Source organism: Ammospiza nelsoni, chromosome 20 (genome assembly GCF_027579445.1).
Source record: "Ammospiza nelsoni isolate bAmmNel1 chromosome 20, bAmmNel1.pri, whole genome shotgun sequence".
Lineage (NCBI taxonomy): Eukaryota > Metazoa > Chordata > Aves > Passeriformes > Passerellidae > Ammospiza > Ammospiza nelsoni.
Window position 1 is genome coordinate 9,602,039 of NC_080652.1, and position 26,312 is coordinate 9,628,350.

Here is a 26,312-nt window from a genome sequence, read left to right on the forward strand (position 1 = left end):
ACCTCCAACACGAGTCTGCTGGGTGGCCCTGGACAGCCAGCTCAGCTTTCACCTCCTTCCTAGTACAGATTCCTTTTGTAAGATGCTTTTCCCCCCATTTTTCTAGCCCCAGAGCTGGCCTCACATGGAGCCAGTTAAGGATGGAATATGAAGTCCCTGATGCTCAACCAGAGAAATACCCAGACCCTCAGGAAGGGTCATTCCTCAATTCAAACCCTGGATCTGCCCCTCAGGAAGCGCCATTCCCAAATTCAATCCCTGGAATTCAAACCTTGGATCTGCCCCTCAGGAAGGGTCATTCCTCAATTCAAAGCCTGGATCTGCCCCTCAGGAAGGGTCATTCCTCAATTCAAACCCTGGATCTGCCCCTCAGGAAGGGTCATTCCTCAATTCAAACCCTGGATCTGCCCCTCAGGAAGGGCCATTCCTCAATTCAAACCCTGGATCTGCCCCTCAGGAAGGGCCATTCCCCAGCTCCATCCCCCAGGCACGACACTCGCCTGCAGCAGAGCCAGCTCTGCCCTGCCTCCCTCTCACTCACACAGGCTCATTGGATAATTACAGAGAAAACTAAGGCAAATCCCAATTTTAATGCCATTATAAAACAGAGAGGGGGAATTCATTACCTGGCAGCTGTTCATATTCAAGGAAGAAACTGATAATTTGCCTCTGAGGCAACGAATGCAGCAGAAGCCAGAAAACGCTGCTGCCTCCCCCCACCTTCTCCTGCAGCCACTTTTTGCAGAGCTTTTCCATTTATTTCCCTGCCTCCCATGACCAAAGTCCCACAGAAGAATGACTGTCAGGGCTCTGCAGAGCTCCTGAGAGCCTTGGCTGTGCTGCAGCTCCAGCTTTGGAGGAGCAGCTCTCACACCTCTCCTGGCTTGTGCAAGGAGCCCACCTGAGGCAGAGAACAGGAGATGAGAGAACCCCACAGCTCAACAGAGAGACTCAGAGAGAAGGACAGCTCAGACAATCTGAGCTGACTCTGGGGAGACGGCCCTGACTGCTTCTCCAGGAGCCCAAATCCCTGGCAGAGCCTCCCCATACCTGTCAGGCTGGAGCTCTCCAGGTTTTCCTGCACATCCAGGAACCAGCACAGCCTCCCTGCCCCGAGCGCTTTGGAAGGTCCCAGCACTGAGCAGGCAGATAAAGCCCTCTGAGAACAAGGCTCTGTGTTTACCTGCTCACTTCCAAGAGGACTGACACCAGCACAGCAGCCTCCAGGTGTCATAGGAACAGCCTTAAATTCAGCAGCAGCTGCCTCTCCTCTCTGCCTGGCTCTGGCTTCTCCCTTCCTCTCAGAGCACGTTCACAGCACAGAGCCTGACCAGCACTGATGGTGTAATTACAGCCCTGCAGCTGAGCAGAGTGAGGTGTGGGTGAGGGAGGGTGTGATCTGCACTGCCCCTGTGCTCTGGCATTCACACACAGAGATGGAGCAGGACCAGGCTGGTGTGCAAACAGGGAGGATGCAGTGGAAGCTGCAAACCCCACATCCCTGCTCCAGAGGGAATTGGGGAAGTGCCAATCTCCCCTCAAACAGCACAAGGCAACCAGGGAAAGGAGGGAAATGAGCAGCCCCCAAGGCTGACACATCCCTGCACACACCCAGCCCATTCTGCAGCTCCCAGTGAAGTCACAGGGAGGGATGGGGACACCTGACAGCCAAGAGCTGCCTGGACAGGCCCTGATTCAGCAGGGACAGGCAGAACCCTCCAGATCTGCTCCCTGCCACTGACCCTCAGAGGGTCAACCAGGAGCATCCTGCAACCAACATCCCCCCAATAAATCCTGGGACAGAAAACCACCAAGGCTGATCCTCAGCACATCAACCATGAGCACCCTGCAACCAACAATCCCCCAATAAATCCTGAGGCAGAAAACCACCAAAACAACTCTGGCAGCCTGCCTCTGGGGTGGGGATGCATGACCTACAAAAAATTCCTTTCTTTTATGGCTGCCTCTCACTGTCATCATAAAAAAGGCCTTATAAAAACATTTGTCCCAGGGAATGTTTGGAGATGCAGAGAGCTTGAAAATCGTTCAGTGTCTAAACACATCAGCAGCCATCCCTGCAAGTCATCACTGCAGGCACACACAGCTCCTCTTCCCCTGCCTATAAATGGGCCTGGCTGAGGACAGGCTGGGGACAGCTCTGCAGGGTGAGGAGTCACTCCCTGCAATGTCCTGAGGATCAGGGATTTCCAGAGCACAGATACAGGCAGGGGTGGGTTTGATCCTTACCTTGCTCCATGGCTTTTGCTGCAGCTGTTGGACCTTGGCACAATAAATTGGTTTAGTCCCATTGACTCGTCCCATTGACCTCAAACACAGGCCCAGAACTGGGGCAGGTCCCAGGAAGTCTTTTCCAGAACACACACAGCCCCTTCCCTCCATGGGCCCTCTCATTCTGCACAGAGGAGGGTGAGGGACACAATCTCTGATATTTCTGAAGCGTTAGAAAAATCCCATCCTTCCAGCAACCTTCTAATAACCCCCCAAAACACATCTGCTACCGAGTCAAAGCCAAGCTGGAGCATCCTGACCTTCAGCACAGTGGAGAGAGGGGTTAAATTTATGAGCAAGCCTTTGATGTCTGCAAGTTTCATGTAGTACAAAACCCCTGCTTTGATGTTCCTTTTAAAAGAGAGGAAGCTCAGAAAGGTGTGCACTGCACGAGTGCCAGGGAGGGATTTGGATCTGGCTGCCCACAGCTGCAGGGACAGAGCTTTAATGCAGCCACTTCTGCTGCACCAGAGCAGAAATGTGACCAAAAGCACCTCACCCTCATCATCCTCTCCCACAGCAAATCCTCCTCAGGGCACTCAGAGCATCTCCAGGAGAGCTGCACACCTCCTGGTGAACAGGACCTGTCCTTGCTCATCCCCACACCCTGCAGGGCTGGTCCTTCTCCTGCAAGTGCCACCAGCCATGGCTGGGAAATCTCCACTCTGGGCAGGGTAAGAAAGGCCCTGCCTGCCCCAGCAGGGTGAGGAGCCTCCTGCACGGGCAGCACATTCACCAGCAGCTCCTGCAGAGGGTGGCAGGCAGGTGTGAGGCACAGGGATGTCACAGACATCTTTTATGGAAAATCCTTTCCTCCTGAGAAGCTGAGAGGCCTCAGGAACAAAATGTAAACAATGGTTATCTGCTGCTGTGGAATGCAACAGGTGCATCTGTGATTGGCCCATGTTGGTTGTTTCTAATTAATGGCCAATCACAGTCAGCTGGCTCAGACAGAGAGCCGAGCCACAAACCTTTGTTATCATTCCTTCCTATTCTATTCTTAGCTAGCATTCTGATGAAATCCTTTCTTCTATTCTTTTAGTATAGTTTTAATATAATATATATCATAAAATAATAAATCAAGCCTTGTGAAACATGGAGTCAGATCCTCGTCTCTTCCCCAGTCCCCAGAGCCCCATGAACACGGTCACACAGGGGCCCTGCTCGCTCTCCTACCTTCCCCAGCAGCTGGGCCATGGCTGCTCCCATCCATGCCAGCATCCCCACGGCCTCTCCTGCAGGCTGAGCCCTCCTCAGGCCCCACGGAGCTGCCAGCAGGGACAGGCTCCTCTCCATGCCCTGTTCTGCCTCCCCTCCGCCTCCTCCCAAGGGGAGTTTCCCAGCACTCGGTAATTAGCAGCAGCATCATCACCAGCGCTAATGACAGCCACCAGGGCTCCTGCCATGCCAACTCCAACGACTGCACAGCCATCAGCACGGCCTGGAGCCTCCCCGGGGGAGGCAGGAGAGCAGCACCGCCCCAGCACACCAGGGGGAGGAGAGGGAGGCAAACCTCAGGCAGGGGATGGATGGGGGTGAGTGCAGGGGCTCTGAGTGAGGCACCTCATCCCCAGCACCTCCCCAGGCTGGATCTGCCCTGGGATGGAGCTCAGGGCTGGATCTGCCCCTGGGATGGAGCTGGATCTGCCCTTGGATAGAGCTCAGAGCTGGATGTGCCCTTGGATCTGCCCTGGGATGGAGCTCAGGGCTGGATCTGCCCTTGGATGGAGCTCAGGGCTGGGTTGGAGCTCAGGGCAGGGCTGGATGTGCCCTGGGATGGAGCTCAGGGCTGGATGTGCCCTGGGATGGAGCTCAGGGCTGTATCTGCCCCTGGGATGGAGCTCAGGGCTGGATCTGCCCCTGGGATGGAGCTGGATCTGCCCTTGGATGGAGCTCAGAGCTGGATGTGCCCTTGGATCTGCCCTGGGATGGAGCTCAGGGCTGGGCTGGAGCTCAGGGCAGGGCTGGATGTGCCTTGGGATGGAGCTCAGGGCTGGATCTGCCCCTTGGATGGAGCTCAGGGCTGACCCAGAGGTCACACTGCTGGACCTGGGTTAATTTTTTTCCCTGCTCACAGCTTTTCCTCTGCCATGGACAGCAGGGATTGTGGCACCCCAAAAAGCCTCAGATCAAGCTGCAGAGATCACCTCTAACAGTTTACCACAGTTTACCAATGGATTAAAGAGAATTTTTGCTGTTTTCCTTGCAAAATGAGGAATTTGAGGGACTTGTTGTCTGACCAGGAAAAGCTTCTCTGCCTCTGGGGTAGGGTTTGCTCCCTCTGACTGCAAAGGCTCCCATGGATGGAAGTGCAGCTTTCCAACAGTGACAGAGCACAGAGGGGTTGCTTTGCTCATGGCAAACCCACAGGACAACGCTGGCTTTGAACACCCTGAGGTCTGGCCCGTGCTGCAGAGTCAGCCCGGCCAAGCTGGGAGCTCCAGCACAGCAAAGCTGCCCTGAAGTGACCCCAGAGCCCTCTGGCCTCTCTCAAACCCCACAAGTGCTGCCAAGGGGTCCCCAGAGGCTGGCAGAGCCCCACAGGGCCATTTCCAGCCCCAGCCCATGGAGCCCCAGCCCCACTCCTCAGGAATGCCCTCCCCAGCTCCTGATGGAGTGTGGCTCCTGTTTGGGCTCTGCCTGAATGTCTGAGTTAAAAATACAGGGCTATTTCTGGCAGAAGTGGTTTTTCTCTCTCTTTGTGTTGCCTTGTGTGCCCCCATGCTGCTGGCTCCTCTCTGGCTCAGATGAGCTTTGTTTTCCTTCTCACTGATCATGTTTGCACCTGTGAGCTGCAGGAAATGTTTATCCCAGCAGACCATTTCCATGAGCACTGTTGGGAACCAAGAATGAGCTCAGAGAAGTCTAAAAAAATTTTAAACACCCCGGTTAGTGTAAAAATTGGGTCTCCAGTGGCCAGAGAACTGAAAGTCAGGAATGTCTGTGGTAAAAAAAGGATGCACTCATGCACACAGTGCAGCAGGATGTGTTCTCCCCATGATCCACAGCTGAGGAACAAAGGACTCAGAGCCAGAATTTCCTTCAAGCATCCCCAAGCTCTGCAGCTCTGACTCTTTCTTAGCCAGCATTAAAATATTTAATTTATCTTTTTCTTAAATGCCAAGGAAAAAAAAAAAAAACCAACAAAACTAGGCCTATCTTTTCTGGCTTGGATTTCCTCCATCTGGAATCTCTGCACGATTACAGAACTGTGACAGTGTGTTAGAGACCCAGGGTAAAGCAAAAACCTGAATATTCCCAGCACCCATGAGATCACTGATCATTCATCATTCATCTCTCCTGGCAACAAGCTGAGGGTGTGGGGCTTTCCCACCTGAGATCCCTGAGTTCAAACCCCTCCAAGCCCCAAGGAAGGTGCCACCTCTCACTGTGGGAGTGAGCTGTGCCTCCAGGGCTGGGACAAACCCAGCACAGCTGCAGGGAAGCTCCCTGGTATTTGTGTTTGCCATGTGTCACCACAAACATCAACCAAAGCCAGCAGAACTGTCAGGTTAAAACAGCACAAAGGCATCTGGGGAGCTGCCCAGGACATGGATCCTCCCCATGGGAGACAAGCACAGACTGATCAGAGCTCCCAACACAGGAGCAGAACATGGAAATCACCAGGGCAGCTCCTGAGGAAATGAGCTCCATCTGAGCTGCTCCCAAGGAAAAACTCCTGGATGATGATTTCTACCATTTCTGATGAATCCCAAGAGACCACTCTGCACATTGATCATCAGCGTGATCAGAACATGAGGTACAACTTCTACAGTCCAACATTTGGCAGAGGCAACCAGCAAAGCAGCACTTGTGGTTGTGTGCCAGAGATCTGGGAAGGGTTTTGCTTTTTGAAAGCATGAGCCCCAGGAGCTGATCAATTCATGCTCCACCAAGCACCCAAACTGCTGTGCTGTTCTGGAATTCAAGGCATCACATCCTGATAATCCTGAACTAAGCCAAGCTCCAGGCTCCTGTCCCTCCAGAGAAGGTTTAAATGTCACCACAGAGACTCAGCTTGTGATGGAGCCTGGTTCCACTGCTCTGCTAAAGGGACAGTGATGCTGAGGCTCAAAAACACAAAAGGATTTGCCCATAGGTGCCCCCAGAGCCAACAAACAGAGCACAGCTACAGAATCTCCTTTCCAGCCAGAAATCCCCCCTGCCACCCCCACACCCGGCTGGAAATGAGGTAAAACAAAGATGAGGAACTCCCAGATCAGCACTGGAGATTAAAACCATCCCACTGGAGATTAAAATCATCTTCCTACCGACTGTGGCACCTGGCCCCTGAGCTCCCCAGCATCCAGGGGGGGTCCCTGGGGTCTCCTCTCCGAGCTGGCCTGGTGCTCCCGGTGCCTCCTGGTCCTGGCAGGCAGCGACAGGAACTCCTGCCCTGAGATCTTCAGCTCTCCCACGTGGTGGCTGTCCCCATTCTGCTCCTTGGGAAAGCAAGAGACAGTCACTGCTGCAAGGCCTGCCTCAGGGTTTGGGGGAGATCTACCCACAGAGCAGGAGAGGAACAGGAGCACAGGTAACGTGGGGCTGGGGCTCAGGGTTCCCACTGACACTGAAACACAGCATGGAAACACAGCATGGAAATACAGGACTGAAATACAGGATTGAAATACAGAATGGAAACACAGGATTGGAATAGAAGATTGAAACACAGGATGGAAATACAGGATTGGGACACAGGACTGGAACACAGGATTGAAATACAGGATGGAAACACAGGATGGAAACACAGGATTGAAATACAGGATTGGAATAGAAGATCGAAACACAGGATGGAAATACAGGATTGGAATAGAAGATCGAAACACAGGATGGAAATACAGAATTGGGACACAGGATGGAAACATAGGATTGAAACACAGGATGAAAACACAGGAATGAAGTACAGGACGAAGTACAGAAGTACAGGATTGGAACACAGTATTGAAATACAGGATGGAAACACAGGATTGAAGTACAGGATGGAAACACAGGACTGAAACACAGGATTGGAACACAGGACTGACACCCCAGGTGTGGGGAAACACAGGTGACACAGATCCCAAACAGGAACAGTGAGAAGGAAGGAGAGATTCACTGCCATGTTGATGGCACCAGCACAGCCAGGCCAGTGTCCATAACTTAAAAAGCAGCCACAGGAATAGAAATCAGAGCTGGAGAGTGCCTTGCAGTGCCTTGGCTGGAGCCCTCACAGTGCTCAGTGCATGACAGCAGGAGAGATGACTCAATTGCAGCACGTGGGCACCTCCAGGGTGAAACCCAGAGGGTGAGAAAGAGATTTTAGTCTGGTACACAAAGGAATAAACAAGAGGCTGGGAGACAAAACCAGAGGAGATGAAATGCAGGAGTGAGAGACACACTGGAGGGAGCAGGGTGAGCAGTGTCCTGCACCGTGCTGGAGCTCAGAACCAGGGCAGGTTCCTGTGCCCCAGCCCTGAGAGAGGCACTGGGCAAGGGCTCCTGGCAGTGGGGTACCAGGGGGCTCTGCTGGCTTTGAAGGCTCTGGCAGAGGAGAAAGAGAAGGCATTTCTGCAGAGACAACCCCCAGAGAATGCTGGAGAGCGCAGGGTTCAGTCCATGGGTTCACTCCTTGCTCCTCCTCACTCCCAGCACAGCACAGCACAAAGCCCAGGAGCTCTCCCAGGGCTGTACCCAGGGGCACAGAGCACAGGAACTGCACCCAGAGCCCTCTGAGGGAGAGGTGACCTCACAGCCTGCCCAGGACACTGCAGGGAGCAGGAGAGCTCACACTGACCCCACGGCTCCTGCTTGCTCCATCCTCCCACAGAACCCTGAAACCCCTGCCCCTGCCTGAGCTATTGAGTGATATCCAGCATTTACAGCCTGTCACACACAGCCCAGCCCCTGGGCAGCCCTCAGGGCTCTGCTGCTCCATGGGGACACCAGCCAATGTCCCTGACCTTGGGCACTGCTGTCCCTGCCATCAGCACCCAGAGATGGAGTCACGCTGGTGAGAGCAGCAAAAGCCAAAATGGCCAAGGGGAGAATTGATCAAAACACATCAGGACATTTGGAATCTATTTTCCAAAGAGAGTTAATTCAGGGAGGAGCTTTTGCCTGGCCTTCCCAGTGTTTGCTGGGATTTTTAGGTACCTAAATGGTTTAGGTACCATTAGGTTTAGGTACCTAAATGATAAAGCCTGAGGTTTTATCCCATTGACTGTCTGCACCCACCTGCGGCTTGGGTGAGCTTTTCCTCTCTGTGACAGCTCTGAAAATGCTGTGCCTGGAAAGCACTGGGTGAATGGGGATGATTTGTGCCAGAAACATCCCAAAAAAGCAGCGTGGCTGCAGGCCTGGCCATCCCTCTGGAAGGGACAGGCTGAGCCCTGGGCAGCAGCAGCAGCATCTCCTGAGAGGCTGAAATGATCCCTGGGGCTGGAAGGGCTCAGAGCCTCCAGCTGCTGCAGGAGCAGCCCTGGGACACAGAGGAAACTCTGATCTGCTCAGATCTGACATTCCCAGGAGCAGAGCAACCCCTGAGACAAACCCTGGGACAAACCCTGTGCTCCTGCAGTGCTCCATGTCCTCTGTGTGCCCCCTGTGTCCCTCCATGGGGTGACAGGCACTGGCAGCCACTCAGGGCTAAGCTGCTCACCATGATCCTTCCAATCAAGGGCTGCTTTTGCAAAAAAACCCCAGAAGTGACTTTCCAGCTTTGAGTGTTAAGTGCCTTTTGAGTCAGACCAGCTGTTCCTCCCCTCCAAGCTCTCCAGAAACCCTCTTTGGTTAATCCCATTGACTCCAGTGATATCTGCTAATTGCATATTTCCCTGCAAATGAAGCCAGGCAACAACAAACCAATTGGAATCTGTGCACAGATTCCCAGTGACAATCTCTGAGGCCAGACATCTCTGCTTACCTTTTCAGAAGGGAACTTGAGGAAGTCTAGGCTGTCCATGCTGTTCCTCTGGAGTCTCTTTGGCCTGGCTCCTGCAAAACAACGCTCTCACATCAGGGCGGTGTCACCAACACACAAATGTCACACAGAAGGAACCCAAACCAGCTCTGGTTAGCTAAAAGTCAAAGGGGTGGGATGATGCAGCTGTGCTGGCCTTGAGAGTAAAATTTGGGTTTTTTTCCCTTTTGTTTTGGGTGTTTTAAAGCTCTGTCACAGGGCTGTGTGAGGCTTTGGCCACTGAGCTGCAGGCAGGTCACACCAGGACCCTGATCTCAGACAAGGTCTCTGCGATTCAGGAGTTACAAACCTCACCCTAAACCACAACAGCCATGGGACTGGCACTGAGAAAAATCATAACAAAGAGGCAATTTAATACATCTGTGGATTTTCTGCTTTATCATCATGTTTATAGCTGAAAGAATGTTTCTGGGACTCAACTTTGAGCTTTTCTCTGCAGTCACAGAGGCTGCAAAACTAAGTGAAGGAGCAAATGTGTTCTATCATAGGCCCAGCCTTGAGGGCAACAAAATCTTGCCTTGAACCTGAAAGAGAAATCAAAACTTGGCAGGATTTATGGTACTTATTTGAGATTTCATAAGATTTTGATGTTTGATTCCAACAACAACAGAGTGGGTGAAACACAGTTCACTACTCCTGGTTTCCAAACCCTCTTTACCTCCAGTTTCCCTTCAAGCTCCTTCCAGCTGCTCCTGCCCTGCTGACAAACAGCCAGGATGCACCAAATGGCCCCAGAGCTGCTCACTGGGCAAACATAACAGAGAAAAAGCACAAAATTCACCAATCAAGGCTGGCTGAAAGCACAGCATGGGAATTAAATGGAAAAAGGCTCCAGGGATTCCTCCACCAGCACACCCAGCTCAGCCAGGGCTCCAGCTGCCACCACAGCTGGATCCAAACTGCACCAACCCCAAGGACAGCTCTGCTTTGAGAGGCTCAGCTCACAAGGCACAAGCTCAGAATACTGGGGTCTTTTATTTGCAAATCACCCTTGGTTAGAGAAAAGCTGATGCACATTTGTGGGAAAACCGAAATCAAAGATGTGCCCAACACCACAGCAGTTACTCAAGAGTTGTAAGGCTGCAAATAAGATCCCCTTGTATTCCAAGACTGCAGCTTTCCTACCCTGAGTTTGCTCCTATTGGGGGAAATAAATAACAAATTTATTTATTATTTAAATAATCACTAAAGGGTCACAAACTCACATCACAGCTCGGCCAAAAGTGACCTGAAGTTGATGCCTGTGCCCTCACCACCCTGAAGGGATTTGCTGCTGGCAGCCATAATGATTCCAATAAGCAAAAACATTTCTGCACATTTCTGCCTCTCCTCCAAAAAGCACAGCAGCTCCAGCTTTGTTTTAAGGTGATTCATTAGCAGGCTTTGAGTTCAGGGGACTGACATCAGGGCTGGAGGTGGAGAACAGGCTCTGAACACACGTCACGAGGAGCAGGCAGTGCTCCCACCAAACTCATCCCAGCACACAAAGCCAGGGGCCCACCTGTCAGCAGCTCAGAACATTTGTGGTGGGAAAAGCCTCAAAGACCTCAAATCCAACCAATTCCCACCATGTCACCCAGATCTGAGCACTGAGTGCCACGTCCATCACTCCCTGAACACCTCCAGGGGTGGTGACTGCCTGGGCAGCCCAACAACTCCATCCCTGGAGAAAACTCCATTTGTTCCACCACCCTCAGCACGGAGGAGATGGCTGAAGGATCTTTGGGTGCTGCCAGTCCTGGCTGAAGGAGCTCTGGCTGCTGCCACGTGGCTCGGGCAGGAGGGGACAGCAGGGCTGGGCTGCTCCCAGTTATTCCCAGTTTCACCCTCTGGGCACTGCCACAGATGCTCGTGGCTTCCCAAAGAACAACCCACAGCAGCAAGGTGCATCTGGAGGAAAAGTCACCTCCAAACACCTGATCTGGGTTCCAAACACCACATCTGGGCTCCAGAGGTGAGCCCAGCCCTGGAAGTGAGTGTGCTCCTTTAACAGCCACTTCCAGGAAAGCAAGAAAGCAGCAAAGTGTGCCCAGTTAGATAAACAGACATCATTTCCAGCTGTCTAAAGAGTCATTAATTACACACCTCCATCCCCAGGTGCTTTTGTGTGCTCCCAGAGCACTGAACTGCTGGCCAGCAGCCATTAATCTCCAAGCAGAGAAAACCTGCCTGCTGTTAATTTAATAGACACAGGCAGCTGAGCCTACCCCAGCACAACAACTCTTCTTTTTCTCTTTCTCTGATGCTGGTGGCTGTCTGTGACTGTGTGGGGTTTGCACACACTGGAGGTGAGGCAGGAAGAAATTCAGAATTATAAAAAAACTTCATCCAGCTCAGCAATCCCAGCCAGTGCTGGGGGCACTGTCTCCACTCACCACCACTAAAACCAGCAGCATTAGGAGGGTCCCTATCACCCAGGGCTACAAGAAACTGCATCCACACCAGCAGCAAATCCCACCAGACACGTGGGAGCTTTCCCCTCCTCATCCCACACATCCTCATGCACCTTCCAGGAGAGCAGAGCTTTCCATACTCACAAGCATCCCACGGCAGGAGGAGTCCCTCTAACTTTCTGTCTCCATTCCCTCAGATGGCTCCAGATGTAACTTTCAGCCTCTCCCAAGTTATTTAGCCCAGAAATAACTGCAGCACCACTTAATGCTCAGCCAAAGCTGAGCTTTGCCTCCTCCTCCCCAGGGCTGCTCCACAGCAGCAGTGGGGATGTGAAGGATTGAGCAGCTCAAAATCCAGGTCTGCTCCTCTGCAAAGGTTTTATTCCCCTCTCTCTCTCTCTCCAGCATTTATTGGCATGTTTACCAAGCCTGCTGCAGAGAAATGGAAAACCTCAGGGGCCTTTCTAAATGCTCTCTCTGTCTTGGAGGTTTGCTGAGGTCTCAAAGAGAGCAAGTTGAAACCTTCTTGTGAACATCAGCTGAGCAGCGCTCCTGACTGCCTGCATTCATGCCCTGTTTTCCTGCAGCTCCTGGGATGTTGCTCTTTTCAGGGGTGTTGTTCCTTTTTTAAATATTTTTTTTCAAAATCTCTTCCTCCTCCCCATCTATGATCTCAACAGCACCATGAACCAAGGGGATTTAAAATTTTTTTTTTTCAGCTTTTTGCTTTTGCAATTTGGCTGCTGAGGCGACTTTAACGGTTTTCACATTCTTGTCTTTAATCTGCAGCCACAGAGAACACAAGGAAAGTTTATCAAGGATGGTGATGGGATCATCTCATGGAAAGGAGCACTAGGGCAAGCTGGGCAGACAGAGCTTTGTTGCTGCATGGACAGGCTCCATCTCCAAGAGACTGCCAAGATCACGCTGAACATGTGTAGAGAGTGCAGTTGATAAGATCAGGCTGAACATGTGTAGAGATTGCAGCTGATAAGATCAGGCTGAACATGTGTAGAGGTTGTAGTTGATAAGATCAGGCTGAACATGTGTAGGGACTGCAGTTGATAAAATCAAGCTGAACATGTGTAGAGATTGCAGTTGATAAGATCAGGCTGAACATGTGTAGAGGTTGTAGTTGATAAGATGAGACTGAACATGTGTAGAGATTGCAGCTGATAAATCAGGCTGAACATGTGTAGAGGTTGTAGTTGATAAGATCAGGTTGAACATGTGTGGCAGGGACTCGGGGAGCCCTGCAGGAGCTCTCATCAGGCTGACAAGAGCTTTGATGAGCCCCAGCTCTGCCCCCTCTCCCACAGGAGCAGCAGAGCAGTTCCCCCCCCAGCCCCAGTTCTGTATTGGAACAAGCTGGATCCCTCAGGGGGGCTGTGCCAGAGCTGGCAGAATTCAACCTGACAGAAGACTCCAAGGAAAAGCAGCAGGGAAAGGTCATGGAGCCAGAATCGGCCTCCACTGCCTGCCAGCATGGGCTGGGCACCCCAAACACAACAAACCCCACATCAGGACATGCTGTATTCTCATGAAAAGGTCATTTCCCCCTGTACCTGCACTGACCAAGAGAGTGACTTGGCTTTTGGGTGGACAGCACCTCCCCCCTCTGCACAGACCCAAACCTAGCAGATAACTCTAAATATTGTCCAGGATAATTACATCAGAGCAGCCAAGCCTGCTGTTTGGGGTGGAATGCTGCTCTGGAAACCCTCCCCAGCCCCCAGTGACAGTGGGGACAGGGTCCAGTGCTTCCAGAGCATCTCCAATCATCCTCTGCTGCCATCTCATCAGGGGAGCTCTGGCAGCCTCGTGCTCCTTTATTACAGCAAAGCTCTGACAGAGGCAAGGGGGAGGGGGAGAACAAGAACAGCAGCAGGAAAAGAAAGAAGGAAAAAAAAAAAAAAAAAGCATCCTCCAGTAGGACAAGCATCTCATTTAAGGCTTTAATTAGTCTTCAAACACATAATGGGTTCTGGCACTATAAATCCACTTGACCTCTATTATTGTCAGCACTCGCCTGATAAATGGTGGCATTTGTTTTCCCAGTTGCTACTGGGCTAGAACAATACTTTTCTCCAAATAGAGAAAGCAAATAATATCAGTTATTTACAATGGCTGGGCCATAAAATGCTGGTGCCAAGCTGCTGTGTGCCCATCCATGGAAGGGCCATCTGCTCACTGTGCTCCTGCAGGCAGGGAAGGACCAGGGAATCCCAGCAGCTCTGGCTGCTCCTGTGGCTGAGGACACAGAACCACAGGGACAGGACTGATCCTTGGGAGGATCATCCCTCCCTTTGCTGGGAGGCACTGATTGATGAGCTCTACCCAGAGCACAACAAATCTCAGCCTCCCAACAGGCCCTGAGCACAACAAAGCCCTGCTCCAGAACAAGAATCCTGCAGTTTTCTCCTCTGTGGCAAAACTGTTCCCTTACAAAAGCTGCACACAGTATTGTGGCGGTACAGAGAAATTCCCTTCGCATCGAGATGCTTGTCTGGCTGATCTGGGAGAAGATGCTCTGTGTTTGTGTCACCCCAGTTCTGCATCTCCACAATCCAGTCTGACAGCTGAGCAATGGGCTGAAAAGAACAGCAATAACAGAAATAACAGCAGTGCTGCACAGCCACACAGCACCCAGAGCCCTGGGGCATCTCCTGGCTGCACTCAGGGTGAGCAGCTGGCACAGAGCTCCTTGGATGGGGACAGGGAATGAGGAGATGCTCTGGATCACTGGCCAAGAGCCCTCACATTCAGACAGAAGAGCTAAAACCTGGAAAAAGAATCCTCCTTGCAGGTGGAAATGGCACAAGGGAGTTTCTTTCTTATTTGCTATTTATTTCCCCCAGGAGGAGCAAACTGAAGGTAGGAAAGCTGCAGTCTTGGAATACAAGGGGATCTTATTTGCAGCCTTACAACTCTTGAGTAACTGCTGTGGTGCTGGGCACATCTTTGATTCCAGTTTTCCCCCAAATGTGCAACAGGCACCAGCTTTTCTCTAACCAAGGATGATTTGCAAATAAAACATTGGCAATTTGGGTCAAAGAATGAAATATTTAGGAGGAATATTTGCAGAAAACACTTGAGAAAGTCAAGCCTGGAGGCTGTGGAAGGCTGGGCCGTGTCAGGCAGTCTCCTGTAACCAAAGCCCCCAGGCCATCCCTGCTGCAGACAGGAACCCTTGTGGGGACAGAGGGATGTTCTGGGAGATCAGCTGAGCTGGGTGGAGCAGCTGGAGCAGGCTCAGAGCCCCAGGGATCACCCAGCAGAGGTGAGATGGGCTTGGCAGCAGCACCTGGCTCCTTCTGAGGGCAGGATTTCCCCTCCAGGATGCAGCAGAGCCTCATGACCTCCCACCAGCCATTATCAGCTGGTGTTGAGCAAGCAGAGATCAAAAGCAGGGTTCAGCTAAAAGTGACACACAATAATTAACGGGGGCAGCATCTCCAGCAGCCAGACAAGCCCAAGGACACGATTCTGTCCTCCAGACTGACTCAGGGAGGGCAGGGAAGGAGCAGCCACGTGTCAGCTCAGCAGCCATCAAACACCCACAGGAAAATCCTGTAAAATAGAGGGGCATGGACCTGATCCTTCCCCCTGTGATCAGCCAGCAGAACACACTGCCCACGCTGGACTGGGCTCTGAGCTCTGCCAGGGCTTCTGCTAAGCCAAGGTTGGCTGTCCCAGGGCTTGTCCCTGCCAGGGAATGGTCCTGAGGTCACCCCAGGGATGACAGGGGCTCTGCTGAGCTCTGGCCTTGCCCTGCTCAGAGCAATGCTGAGGCACATCCATGCATACCATCCATTTCTGTGGCCATTCACACAGAAAGTTTTAAAAGAGAAAAAGAAATTCTAGCTGGGCAAGAAAGAGAAATTCCTTCTTCTCTGTTCTGTGCTGTGTAAAGGGCCCAGCAAGCAGAGGAATCCTGTTCCTCAGGGCAGTGCTGTGCTCATGGCCAGAGCAGCACCACAGCCAGGGCATTTCCTACCCAGCAGCTTCCAGGGAAAACTGTCTGGGAAGGAACCAGACAGCTCAGCAGGGCTGGGAGTGCGGCTGGAGCCGGAAACTGCAGCCAAAGGGAACTTCAGCCCTCCCAGAACCAAGGATTTCCAACAAGTTCTCCCTCCCCACAACAAGAGATTTAATCTGGATTGGATGCATGGCTTTGCCACAAGCCACGTTGTGCCTTCTCTGCCACAGGCTTCAAGAACTGGCCTGCTCCTCACCCTCTTTTCCAGCACTTGCCATCTCCCCTGGCATCAAGATAAAACAAATTTCAGTAGCACAACATCATCTTCTCCAGTCCTGGAGCATTTCCTCTGCTGTGAGCCAAGAACTCCTGCTGTATTTGACACTAGTGCTGGGAGGGAGGCTCATGCACACAGCAGGATCAGAGAGGAACCTTAAATACTCAGAAAGAGCATTTCAAAACTTCCTACAGCCAATACTGGGGCAGTCTGAAGTGAGTGCTAAATTACTGAGTTTAAAATCCAAATGACTCAGAGGTTCATCCCCCCACCAGTGCTGCTGGAATGACTTCACAGCTCTAACAGCAGAGGATTTAGAAAAAAACTCATTACAAAGAGGAGGCAACCTTGAGAAACCTGAATCTTCACTGCAGAACCCCTGTGGAAGCAGCTCTCCTGAAGGGCCACACTGACAGCTCTTTTGGGCACCCCAAAAGTGTTCAGAAACACTCCTGTTTCCAGATACTGTAGGAGGGGAAGGATGGAAGATTGGATGGATGGATGGATGGATGGATGGATGGATGGATGGATGGATGGATGGATGGATGGCATTTTCTCCCTGAGAGCCCCTTCTGGAGCACAGCAAAGCCACCAGCCCACCAACCCTCCCTTCCCTTGGCCAAAATCCACTCTGCTCCTGCAGCATTTCATGCATCCATCACCCCTGCCTCAGCAGGTACAATTACCCAGCACAGCCTCAGGCTTTGCTTTTCACCATGAAGAAAAGGCTGAGCTGCAGCCCAGCAGCTCCTGGGAAACATCAAATCCAGCTGAGGAGATTTAACATTGAGCATTTTGAATTGCTGCCCTTGCTCAGAGTGGCTGCAGGGCACTGGGCAGGTTCTGTGCTGGGGATGTGACCCCAACCCTGCCCCAGGGAAGGGAAATGCTTCCCAGACAGTGAAATCACAGCCTGAGGGAGCAGGGCTGGCCCACTGTCAGCAAGATGCTGCTCCCACACTGCCACAGCCCCCAGCTGACAGCTTTCTGCAGGAGCATTGAGCAAACGACAGGGGAGGAACATCCCTGAGGCTGGGCAGCATCACCTCCTCCCTGCTTGCATCAGCACAGGGATGGTCAATGCTGCCTGCTTTATCAGCCCTAAACACTTTCTAGGTACTTCAAAGATATTTAAAGCGAGCAAACAAACAAAAACAAACAGGCTGGGAAACATAAAAGAGGAATTTTTTTCTATTTCAGTCTGATTGATCCAAGGGTTCAAAGATTCCTGTGAAGAGATGAGCTCCAAACTGCACTGAGGATGCAGAGCCCCACAGTCAAACCCCACAGAGCTGAGCAGTGCTCAGGAGTGATTGGGGTGCTGTGCCCACTGCAGAACACACAGGGATGAGCAATCCCAGCATGGAGCCCTGGAGCACCAGACATGCAGGGCAGCCTCATCCCTGCCCCTTCTCAGGAGAGAGGGGAGTCAGGCTCATTCTCATAGCCAAACTGACAAGATTTACCTGTAAATAATCCCTTATTTCCCCCAGGAAAGGGCAGCTCAGCACTCCCAGTCCATGCTGGGCACAGGCAGCTCCTCACAGAGCAGATCTGCAGCTTCAACTCTTCTGCAAAAGGGCACCAGTGCAGTCTGTCTGTCTGTCTGCACCCCAGTGCTGGTTCTCACCCTGGTTGCCTTCACCCCTAAAAGCAACCCCATGGAGCCACAGAAAGTCCTTCATCCTCTCCAAAGGCAAAGCCTACCAGTGCTCAACTCCCAGCCTGCAGTGTGTGAAAGAGAAGGAGATTTATTCAGGGCCACATTTTTGGTTGTTTGGAGAAGCAAACCCAGCCCCTGTTTATTTACTTGGTGCTCCAGCTCCTCTCCAGCCTCCCTCAGTTTGTTGCTTTAAGCTCCCTGTGTTTGCCTTTCCCAACAAGGTCGCTGCTTTCACAAGACTCCTGCAGTCCTGCCCCACTTCCCCAGCCTCCAGCTTTGTCTTCTGACATCCAAATACTCTCAGAATATTAATTAAAATCATCAAGAGCTCAGCAAGGGGAGCCAGAAGAGCAGAGAGAAACATCAGGCACTCCTTCCACCCCCAGAGCCCAGGGAAGGGCAGTGACCAAGGAGGAGCCTGTGAAGGACACCACAGTGAAAACCTAGCCCAGCCTTTGCTAGGAAGCTTTACTGTACCTGCCTGATGGAACTGATGTGTTTAATCACATTTGCCTCATCAGAGGGGTTTATCATCCTTAGGAATGTGCAGCCATTTTGTAACCTTAAGCAGGAAAAAGAATCTGAATGGAATAAAAAAGTGAAAAGTTCTCCTCACCATGAGATTTGTCAACATCAAAAGGCACTGCTGGTTCAGGAGCCAGCTCCAACCTCAACTCCCTCACCTGCTTCCTATTACAGAAACAGATGTTGCTCTGGCTGGAAACTGCTGCTATTAATAATATAAATAATTATGCTCTTCTAATCATTTAATAGGTGCACAGGAGGGTACCAAAGTTTCTGGCAGCCATAAAATAAATCTCCCTCCCCTCAAGGGCTCAGAGACACATTGGTGGCCTCTCATCCTCCAGTGAGGTTTGGGATAAGAGAGCTGAAAAGGATAAAAGCTAAGGAGAAATCAAGGAGCCAGGCTCCTCTCTGCAGGCTGTGCCTCCTGTGACAGGGACCCTTCCCCACCTGCAGAGCACTGAGAGCTCAGCCAGGGGTGGCCTCACACTCCCTCCCTGCAGCCCAACACCACAGAGCTGATTTTACCTCCCCAGCACATTCCCAGGAGCGGGAGAGGGGGAATCAGCTCTCCAGATCCTTCTGTCCCTGCACTGCTAATCCCACTTGTTTGCTGTGTTCCTCCTCCCAAGAACACTTTGTCCTTCTCTCCACAAACAGCCCCAGCCCTGGGAATGTGAGCGGGAGCACCGCGGATTAACGGGGTCACTGCAACCTCCAGAGCTCTGCCTGCAGCTGCTCAGCCCTTCCCATCCTCCAGGGACCCCACAGACCTGCACAGATCCCACTGCTGCCTCCAGATGTTAACACAGCACATCTGGATCTGCAGAGGGCACTGAGCAACCCATGGACCACATGCACTCAAGCACCAATACTGAGATTTATTTCCTCTCCTCCTTTCACAACAGAGTAACCGACCAGAAGTGTTGCAGACAACTTTTATGAAAAATCCTTTCCTTAAGATTTTTCCTCTTGAGAAGCTGAGAGGCCTCAGGAACAAAATGTAAACAATGGTTATCTGCTGCTGTGAAATGCAACAGGTGCATCTGGGATTGGTGTCATGGAGTTGTCTCTAATTAATGGCCAATCACAGCTGGCTCAGACTCTCTGAAACACAAACCTTTGTTATCATTCTTTCCTATTCTATTCTTAGCCAGCCTTCTGATGAAACCTTTTCTTCTATTCTTTTAGTATAGTTTTAATGTAATATGTATAATAAAATAATAAATCAAGCCTTCTGAAACATGGAGTCAGATCCTCGTCTCTTTCCCAACCCAAGAACCCCTGTGAACACGGTCACACAGAAGGAATCCCCTGAGGAGATGCCAGGCACGAGCCCTGCAGGAGTTACAAGAGGAGATGAGGGGCACAGGGAGCTGGGGGAGCTGCTGTGGCCCCCACAGCATTTGAGCTCAGCTCCAGTGGGGCACAGCAGGACACTCTGGCTCCCTCCCCACAGCTCCCCTTGCCAGGAGCAGCTGCAGCAGTGAGGCAGCAGGTTATCAATGTGAGATCAATACAGACACACACAGCCAGCCTCTCCCTCCCCTCCAGGGCACAGTGCCTCAGCCCAGCATCATCCCCTCCACGTCAGTGCTGCCCACAGGGCACTGTGCCCGTGCCACAAGGTCACATTTAATCAGTGACACCTCCTGGGGTGCAGGGAGTGCATTAATAACTCTGCCCCAGCACGGAGCTGCCAGCTGGCAGTGCCAGGCACCCACCCGTGGGCAGTGGGTAGTCCAGGACAGTCCTGGCAGCTCTGTGGGGACCTGTCTGTGCCACCCTGCTCCCTGGCAGCACAGGCAGTGACCCAGAGCCCAGGAAATCCACTCTGGCTGCTGTGACCAAGTGTGGTCACATCGTCTTTCCACATTCAGCACTGCTGGTGTTCCTGTCACCCAGTGCTTGCTGATGGTCCCAGCCTGCCTCCAGCCCCTGCCCTGGGCTTGTTACTGGGTGCTAATCAGAACAAGAGCAGCCAAAATCCCTGCCAGTCACTTCTGAAAGCCTCAGGTATCAGTCAAATCAGAGAAAAGAACCAGAGCTTTAAAAGACACAAAAGCTGGTTTGCTGCATGGCATGTGGAATTTCATTCCCAATGCAGATTAATTCCATTAACTCCTTCTGTGCCCTTTTTGGGGGACCATTTCCTGCTTTTGCAGCATGTGTAAAGCACAGAGCAAACATCCTTTGTGGTGAAGGCACTCACAACTTATTCTGCTCCAGCATTTCCATTTCCTGCCCACTTGCAAATGGGGCAAGGAATGGTCCCTCCCCACACCACCAAATTCCTGACTTCCCAAAGCCACCAAAACACCAGGAACTCACCTTGTGCCTCGTAGCCAGGGTAGGGATGAGCTGCAGCCAGGTGCTCCTCACCAGGGGCCAGGCCCAGGGCTGTCCTGAGCTGGGCCATGTTCAGCTGCGCTGTCATCTCCCCGCTCCTGTCCCCGATCTGCAGCAGGAAAACCAACAGGCACTGGTTAAAGGCAAGGGCTGCTCCAAACACACAGCCCCCAGCCCAGGGTTTGCCAGGGACACCCCAAAATCCAACACAGAGACACCTGAGAGAGCACACAGCTCTGTTCCCCAGGGGTAATTTGGGAGAGGGTCTGTGCTCGCCGTGCTGCAGCTCAAACAGCTCAGAGCAAGGACTGAGAGGGCTCAGCTCGCCCAGTGCCACAGGACTGAGCCTAAATGGGCTCATCTGGGCTGTCCTGCGGGCACACAGAGCTTGGCACAGAGCCCTGGAGCTCCCAGCCCCGTTCCTCAAGGATTTCCATAGTTACTGAGCACAGACACCATCAGCCACGTGGGCACACCAGGGCCCTGGGAGCCCTTCTCTCCTGGCTCACAGCCATACAACTTCGAGTTGTTCCTAGTGATCCACCCACACAATGCTCCAAAAATTCCTTCACAAGTCCACATTCTCCCCAATTCCCACCTCTTGCTGGCCTGAGGCCAAGGAAGCTGATGTTACACGTTTGGACAGAGATGTTAAAATGAGGAGTTGTGGGACACAGCACTGGATCCTCTCAAAGTTTAAGCCAAGCAGGGAATGGCTGTGCTGCACACCACAGAGGTCACCCACAAACAGCCTCTGATCTTCAGAGGAAGACCTTGGCTGTTCCCCTGGAGAGGCCAGCTCCTGTGAAATGCCTGGCAACAGCTCCTCTGTGTCCCCTGCCATGGTCTGCAGCATGGAACAAACCCATAAATCCCCACATTATTTATGACAAAGCCCCAAGCTCCAGTAAAGGGAGGCAGATCAAAGGGCTTATCACCAGGCATAAATCCCCCTGCCAATTACAGGAGATTTGCTGTTGACATCATCTCCAGAGAAATGACTATGTCCATGTTAGGTCTTACAGTCCTTGATGCTCATTTATTAAGTGCTTCCCTGACTTCCACTCAGTTCAGATCATCTCCAAAGCCCCATTAACAACCAGGAACAGACAGGCAGGACAATGACCCCGGGCAGGAGCGGCCACACACACAGCAGAGCCCTGGTTCCTGTCCCCAGCCTCCCAGAGCTGCACTCTGAGATGACAAAAGTACTCCAGAGCAGTGGCAGCTGCCAGGATTTTTAGGTAAATATCCTTTATTCCAGTGGGATTTTGTGAGTAACCTCTGATCAACCTGCAGCAGTTTCCATGTGGTTACCCTGAGCTGGTTTCATTTGGATTCAAATGCCACCATTAGGTTTTTGTTGGGAAGAAGGTGATGGGAAGTGAGTTATGAACATCAGCCTGAAAAGACTGAATTCCACAAGGTTTCTCCTGGCCAAAATCCTGGTGCTTGTCAAATGGACAGTCTCTCATAATTCATGATGGGGGAATTTCATCAGCCACCTGCCACGAGGAACCCACAGCTGGCACAGCTGGAGCCACAGCCAGCACCCTGCAGTGACAACACTGGGACCCCCACCCTGCTGGGTCCCCCCTCCACCCCCAAAGCCCCAGGACCACCAGGGCTGATCCTCCCAGGCCCCCCCAGCTATCTGAGGACTCAGCCCCAGCCTCAGCAGAGCTGGGAAAGTCCTAAAATGTGCAGGGCCAAAGAACAGTATTTCTGTGTGCCTGATAAGTATAATTAAATCTGTAATTAGGCTGCTGTGTCAGCCCTACTCAGAGATTTAGCCAACCTAAAAGACAGGCAGGAGAACACCCAGCACACTTACAGATGGTGATTTCAATTAGTGCTTCAAGAGGGCAATTTCTTCATCTGGGGAAGACTAAAGAGGCCACAGCCGATTTCCTCAACACACCGAAAAGAGCAAACAGTGGAATTCTGGCTTTCTGCACTTCTGAGGCACCAGGAAAGCTGCAGAGAGCTGGGCAAGGTAAACCAGAGCAGCTGCACACGCAGAGGGGTGGCAGTGGCACAGGGCTGGCTGCAGGCTGTGTGAACCCAGGGACAGCACCCACAGTGCAGCTCCAGCTCAGCTGGAACCTCCCTGGGCTCAGCAAAGTGGGATTTTACACCCTGGACACTGCACAACACCTTGGCCAGCCAGGGGAGGAGCCCCCAGGTCCTGTCTCACACAGAACTTTGGTTAAGGGCAAAGCACAGCTCACACACTTGCTGTAATCACGGGCAAGGCTGGGAGCCTCCCATCAAAAAGTGTTTTCCAGCCAAGCTCTGCAGTTCCTAAGAACTAAACCAGCATAGAAAGAAGGGCTTTCCAGAGCAGGGAGAGCATCAATTTAACTTATTGGCATAGAACAGCCTTGCTCTCACCATTTGTCACAGGCTCCCTCTGGTTTGCACCAGCCTCTCTTACCTCTTGGGAGATCTCAAGGTGTTTCCTTGCAAAGTGCAAAGCCTGCTCGTGGCTCCCCAGGGACACGTAGGCATTTCCCAGGCTCCAGCAGGCTCTTCCTTCTCCCACCCTGCAGGACAGCAAACTGTCAAAGCACAGAAATGCTGGGCAAAGCCTGCAGGGCTTCTTGGAGAGCCCTGACAGCCAGGCTCCCTGCTCAGCTTCCACCTCTACAGAGGTTCTACACTGAAAATGAAGCAAGCTGGGCATCTCCAACTCTGCTTACACGGGGGATGGACAACAGGGGAGGCAGGACAGCACCCACAGGGACAAAGTGCCTGCACTGCAGGAAGGGGAGCGTGCTTTGGCTTCACTGGTGAGCCCCAGCCTGAGAGGAGAAGCCAAAGCTCCTGCCCAGCTCCCACCTCACACAAGCAGGGCTCCTCTCAGAGCTGCACAGAGAGAATGTGTCCTAGGGTGATGTTGTGATGCTTGTATCCCCATTTGTGTGTTCTGTTTATGCTGGATATCATGTTCTGTGCCTTCAAGACTGGCTCTGAAGGGTGAAAGTTTTGATTTGGTTTTGCTATCAGCCACTCCCCCACAGCTGGCAGGACACACAGGACAGTACACGGCGCTGCTTTTGCTTTGCTCTCGCTTCTGCTTTGCTTCTGCTCATTAGTTAGTTTAGCTAAACAGTCCAAATTCCTTCCTGGACTGTTTCTCCTTTCCTTTTTTTGGAACCACTCAAACCTGCTCCGGACTGGGACCTGGGAACACCGAGAGTTTGCACCTTGTGGCTGCAGCAGCTGCCCCAGCACTGGAGGGACTGAGAACAGAGCGACCACCCCCAAGAGAGACTTTCTGAATTTGTCATCTTTGTCAGAGTGGTGTCATCTGGTACTGTTCATTTTGTGTGCTGGGGGTGCTGTGCCTGTTCAATAAACAGGTTCTTTCCACTTCTCTACAAGGAATCCTTCCCGAACCAGTTGTGGGATGGGGCCATGTGGGTTTGCTTTCTGGAGGGGACCCCTTTGGAGATTCTCTCCCAAATTTGCCCTAAACCAGGACAGAATGCAACACCCAGCTCTGGTTCAGCAGCAGCCCAGAGCTGAGCCAGCAGGGAGAGAACACTGCAGGCAGCTGAGCCCCAGCACTGCATCACCAGGGTGAGCTCAAACTGCACCCAGCAGAGCACAGGCACAGCCTTCCACAGGGCACTGCTGGATTCCAGGAGCCAGGGGAATGTGGAGCTGCCCTGGGCAGCCCAGACCCCCAGCCTGGCTGTTTGCAGCTGTTTGCAGGAGCAGGCAGAGCCTCCTGAGCTCTGCAAACGAGCAGATGTGGGGGGAGAAAGGATAAAAAAAGCACCTGGGGGCGCAGGGGGAGGTTCAGCATGACTGCAACTCCCTTTTCAGAGGTTTGGGCGGGTTGATCAGCATTTCACCGTTTTTCTTGTCACCCTGCTCAATACCTTCTGCTCACAGGGTGTGTTCCCAGAAACGCAGGAGCCCACAGGCCTGCACCCCCACAGCATGATTCACCCCTGGTGGGATTGTGCCTGCCCCGAGCAGAGCCTGCCCGGCTGCTGGCACAGCTCTCCCATCCCGATGTCCCTGCTCCATCTAGTGGAGGACACCCGGGCTCCCAGGGAATTCAGCACCACGCTGCAAAGGCACTGCAGCTGCACGAGGGCTCAGGAGCAGAATATCCAGGAAAAAGGAACCAACGTCTCAAAAAAAAATTTAAATTTAAGAAAAATTAAAAGGCAAGCCTCCTAAATAACGAGGGGCAAGACCAAGACACACCATCTGCAGCCTCTCTATGCAACATCATCTGTACATGGAGGTTTCCAGCACCAGCCCAGAGCAACATGGCAAAGCGGCACACTTGTGTGCCCTAAACACACAGCTTTTAAGGGAAATGTAACTTTTGGGAGCTCTCTAGAGGCCCTCCTGGGACAACACAGCAGCAGCACTGGCAAGGCACTGAGCACAATGCACCTCTCATTAGAAATCTCACTCAGCCCACACAGACACTGCACTGGGGGCACAATCTCAGGTTTGAGTGACACGAGAAAGGTGAATCGGGTCAAGTTTTTGACAGATGATTGGACTAACAACTGGCTGCCCAGAGATTTCTAATGCCTCCCAAGCACACACATCACTGGTGCTTAACCCCAGCACGGAGAGCAGAAGTCAGAGAGGGGTCAGGGCTCTCCACCCTCACCTGGGGCTCTCCCTTACCTGTCCCCCAGCTCCTGTGCTATCACCAGGTGCCTCAGGTGGTACTCAATGGCTTTCTCATAGTCCTGAAGCAGCGTGCATGTGTTCCCCAGGCTGTAGCAAGCCTGGGCTTCCACTGCTTGATCCTTGAGCTGTCTGGAGAGCTGGAGCGTTTTCCTGCAGGGAACAGTGGGAACCAAGAACCCTGGTCAGTGCCAGGCCACAGGGAGGTCACCCCTTGGAGCAACACCCTGCATCACCACCACAGCAGCCCTGTGCCACCCTGTTCTTCTAAATGCTTCCAAGCCTTCTGATGTTTACATCCTTGTAGTGAACTTTCTCACACATTTTATGTAAATAATTACTTGCTTTACATTCCTTTCTTGAGGAGAAACTTCATAGACTGTTGGTTTCTCCAGTGCCATTGGAGAGGTGGCACTTCCACCCTCCAATCCACTGTGACTTTTGAAAATCTATAAATGTTTGAGTCAGAAATTAAACTCCCCTTCTTTTACCTTGAAAGCTCCAGTGTGCATGTAATTTTATTTCATGTCCTAGAGTGACAGCCCTGCTTCCTCAGGTCCCTTGTCACAGCTCCTGGAGGTGAGGGGTGGCTGTGACAGCTCAGGATTCAGGGGAGCAGCCCTTAGGGCTGAGGGGTGGCTGTGGCAGCCCAGGATTTGCAGGAACAGCCCCTGGGGCTGAGGGATGGCTGCGGCAGCTCAGGACGCCCAGGAAGGAGCAGCCCTTGGCACTCACCTGTAGTAGTCAGCAGAGATGTCAAACCTGCCCAGGAAGATGTGGGCATTGCCCAGGTTGCTGTAGGCACGGCGCTCTGCAGCCTTGTCCCCAAACTCCTTGGCGATGGCCAGGCGCTGCAGAGACACAGCACACCCAGCCCTGTCAGCACTGACCCCTCTGGAACAGCAGCTGATCTTGTGTGACATTTGTGAGGTCCCCAGGAGGAACTGAGAATCTGACTCCTCAGAGTCCGACACAGCTGATGGTGGTTGGTCATTAAATTAAAACAATCCACATGAAACCAAACATGCACCTGTTGGTAAACAATCTCCAGACCACATTCCAAAGCAGCCAAACACAGGAGAAGCCAATCAGATAATTATTATTTACATTTTTCACTGAGGCCTCTCAACTTCCCAGGAGAAATAAAATCCTGGTGAAGGGATTTTTCAGAAAATGTGACAGTGACCATCTGCCCTGGGGATCAGCTCCCAGGG

The 26,312-nt window shown here is 52.2% G+C and overlaps 1 protein-coding gene across 1 annotated transcript in view; it reads right to left on the bottom strand.

Annotated features, from left to right (window-relative positions):
• The window catches only part of GPSM1 (G protein signaling modulator 1), a 65,302-nt gene that overhangs the window by 14,977 nt on the left and 24,013 nt on the right, over nucleotides 1–26,312 (bottom strand). The window contains exons 6-11 of the mRNA XM_059486613.1: nucleotides 25,834–25,949; nucleotides 25,096–25,251; nucleotides 22,871–22,979; nucleotides 20,416–20,542; nucleotides 9,191–9,261; nucleotides 6,561–6,731 (exon numbers count right to left, since the gene is read on the bottom strand). Of these exons, the coding sequence (XP_059342596.1) occupies nucleotides 6,561–6,731; nucleotides 9,191–9,261; nucleotides 20,416–20,542; nucleotides 22,871–22,979; nucleotides 25,096–25,251; nucleotides 25,834–25,949 (750 nt within the window). The remainder of the gene's footprint in view (nucleotides 1–6,560; nucleotides 6,732–9,190; nucleotides 9,262–20,415; nucleotides 20,543–22,870; nucleotides 22,980–25,095; nucleotides 25,252–25,833; nucleotides 25,950–26,312) is intronic.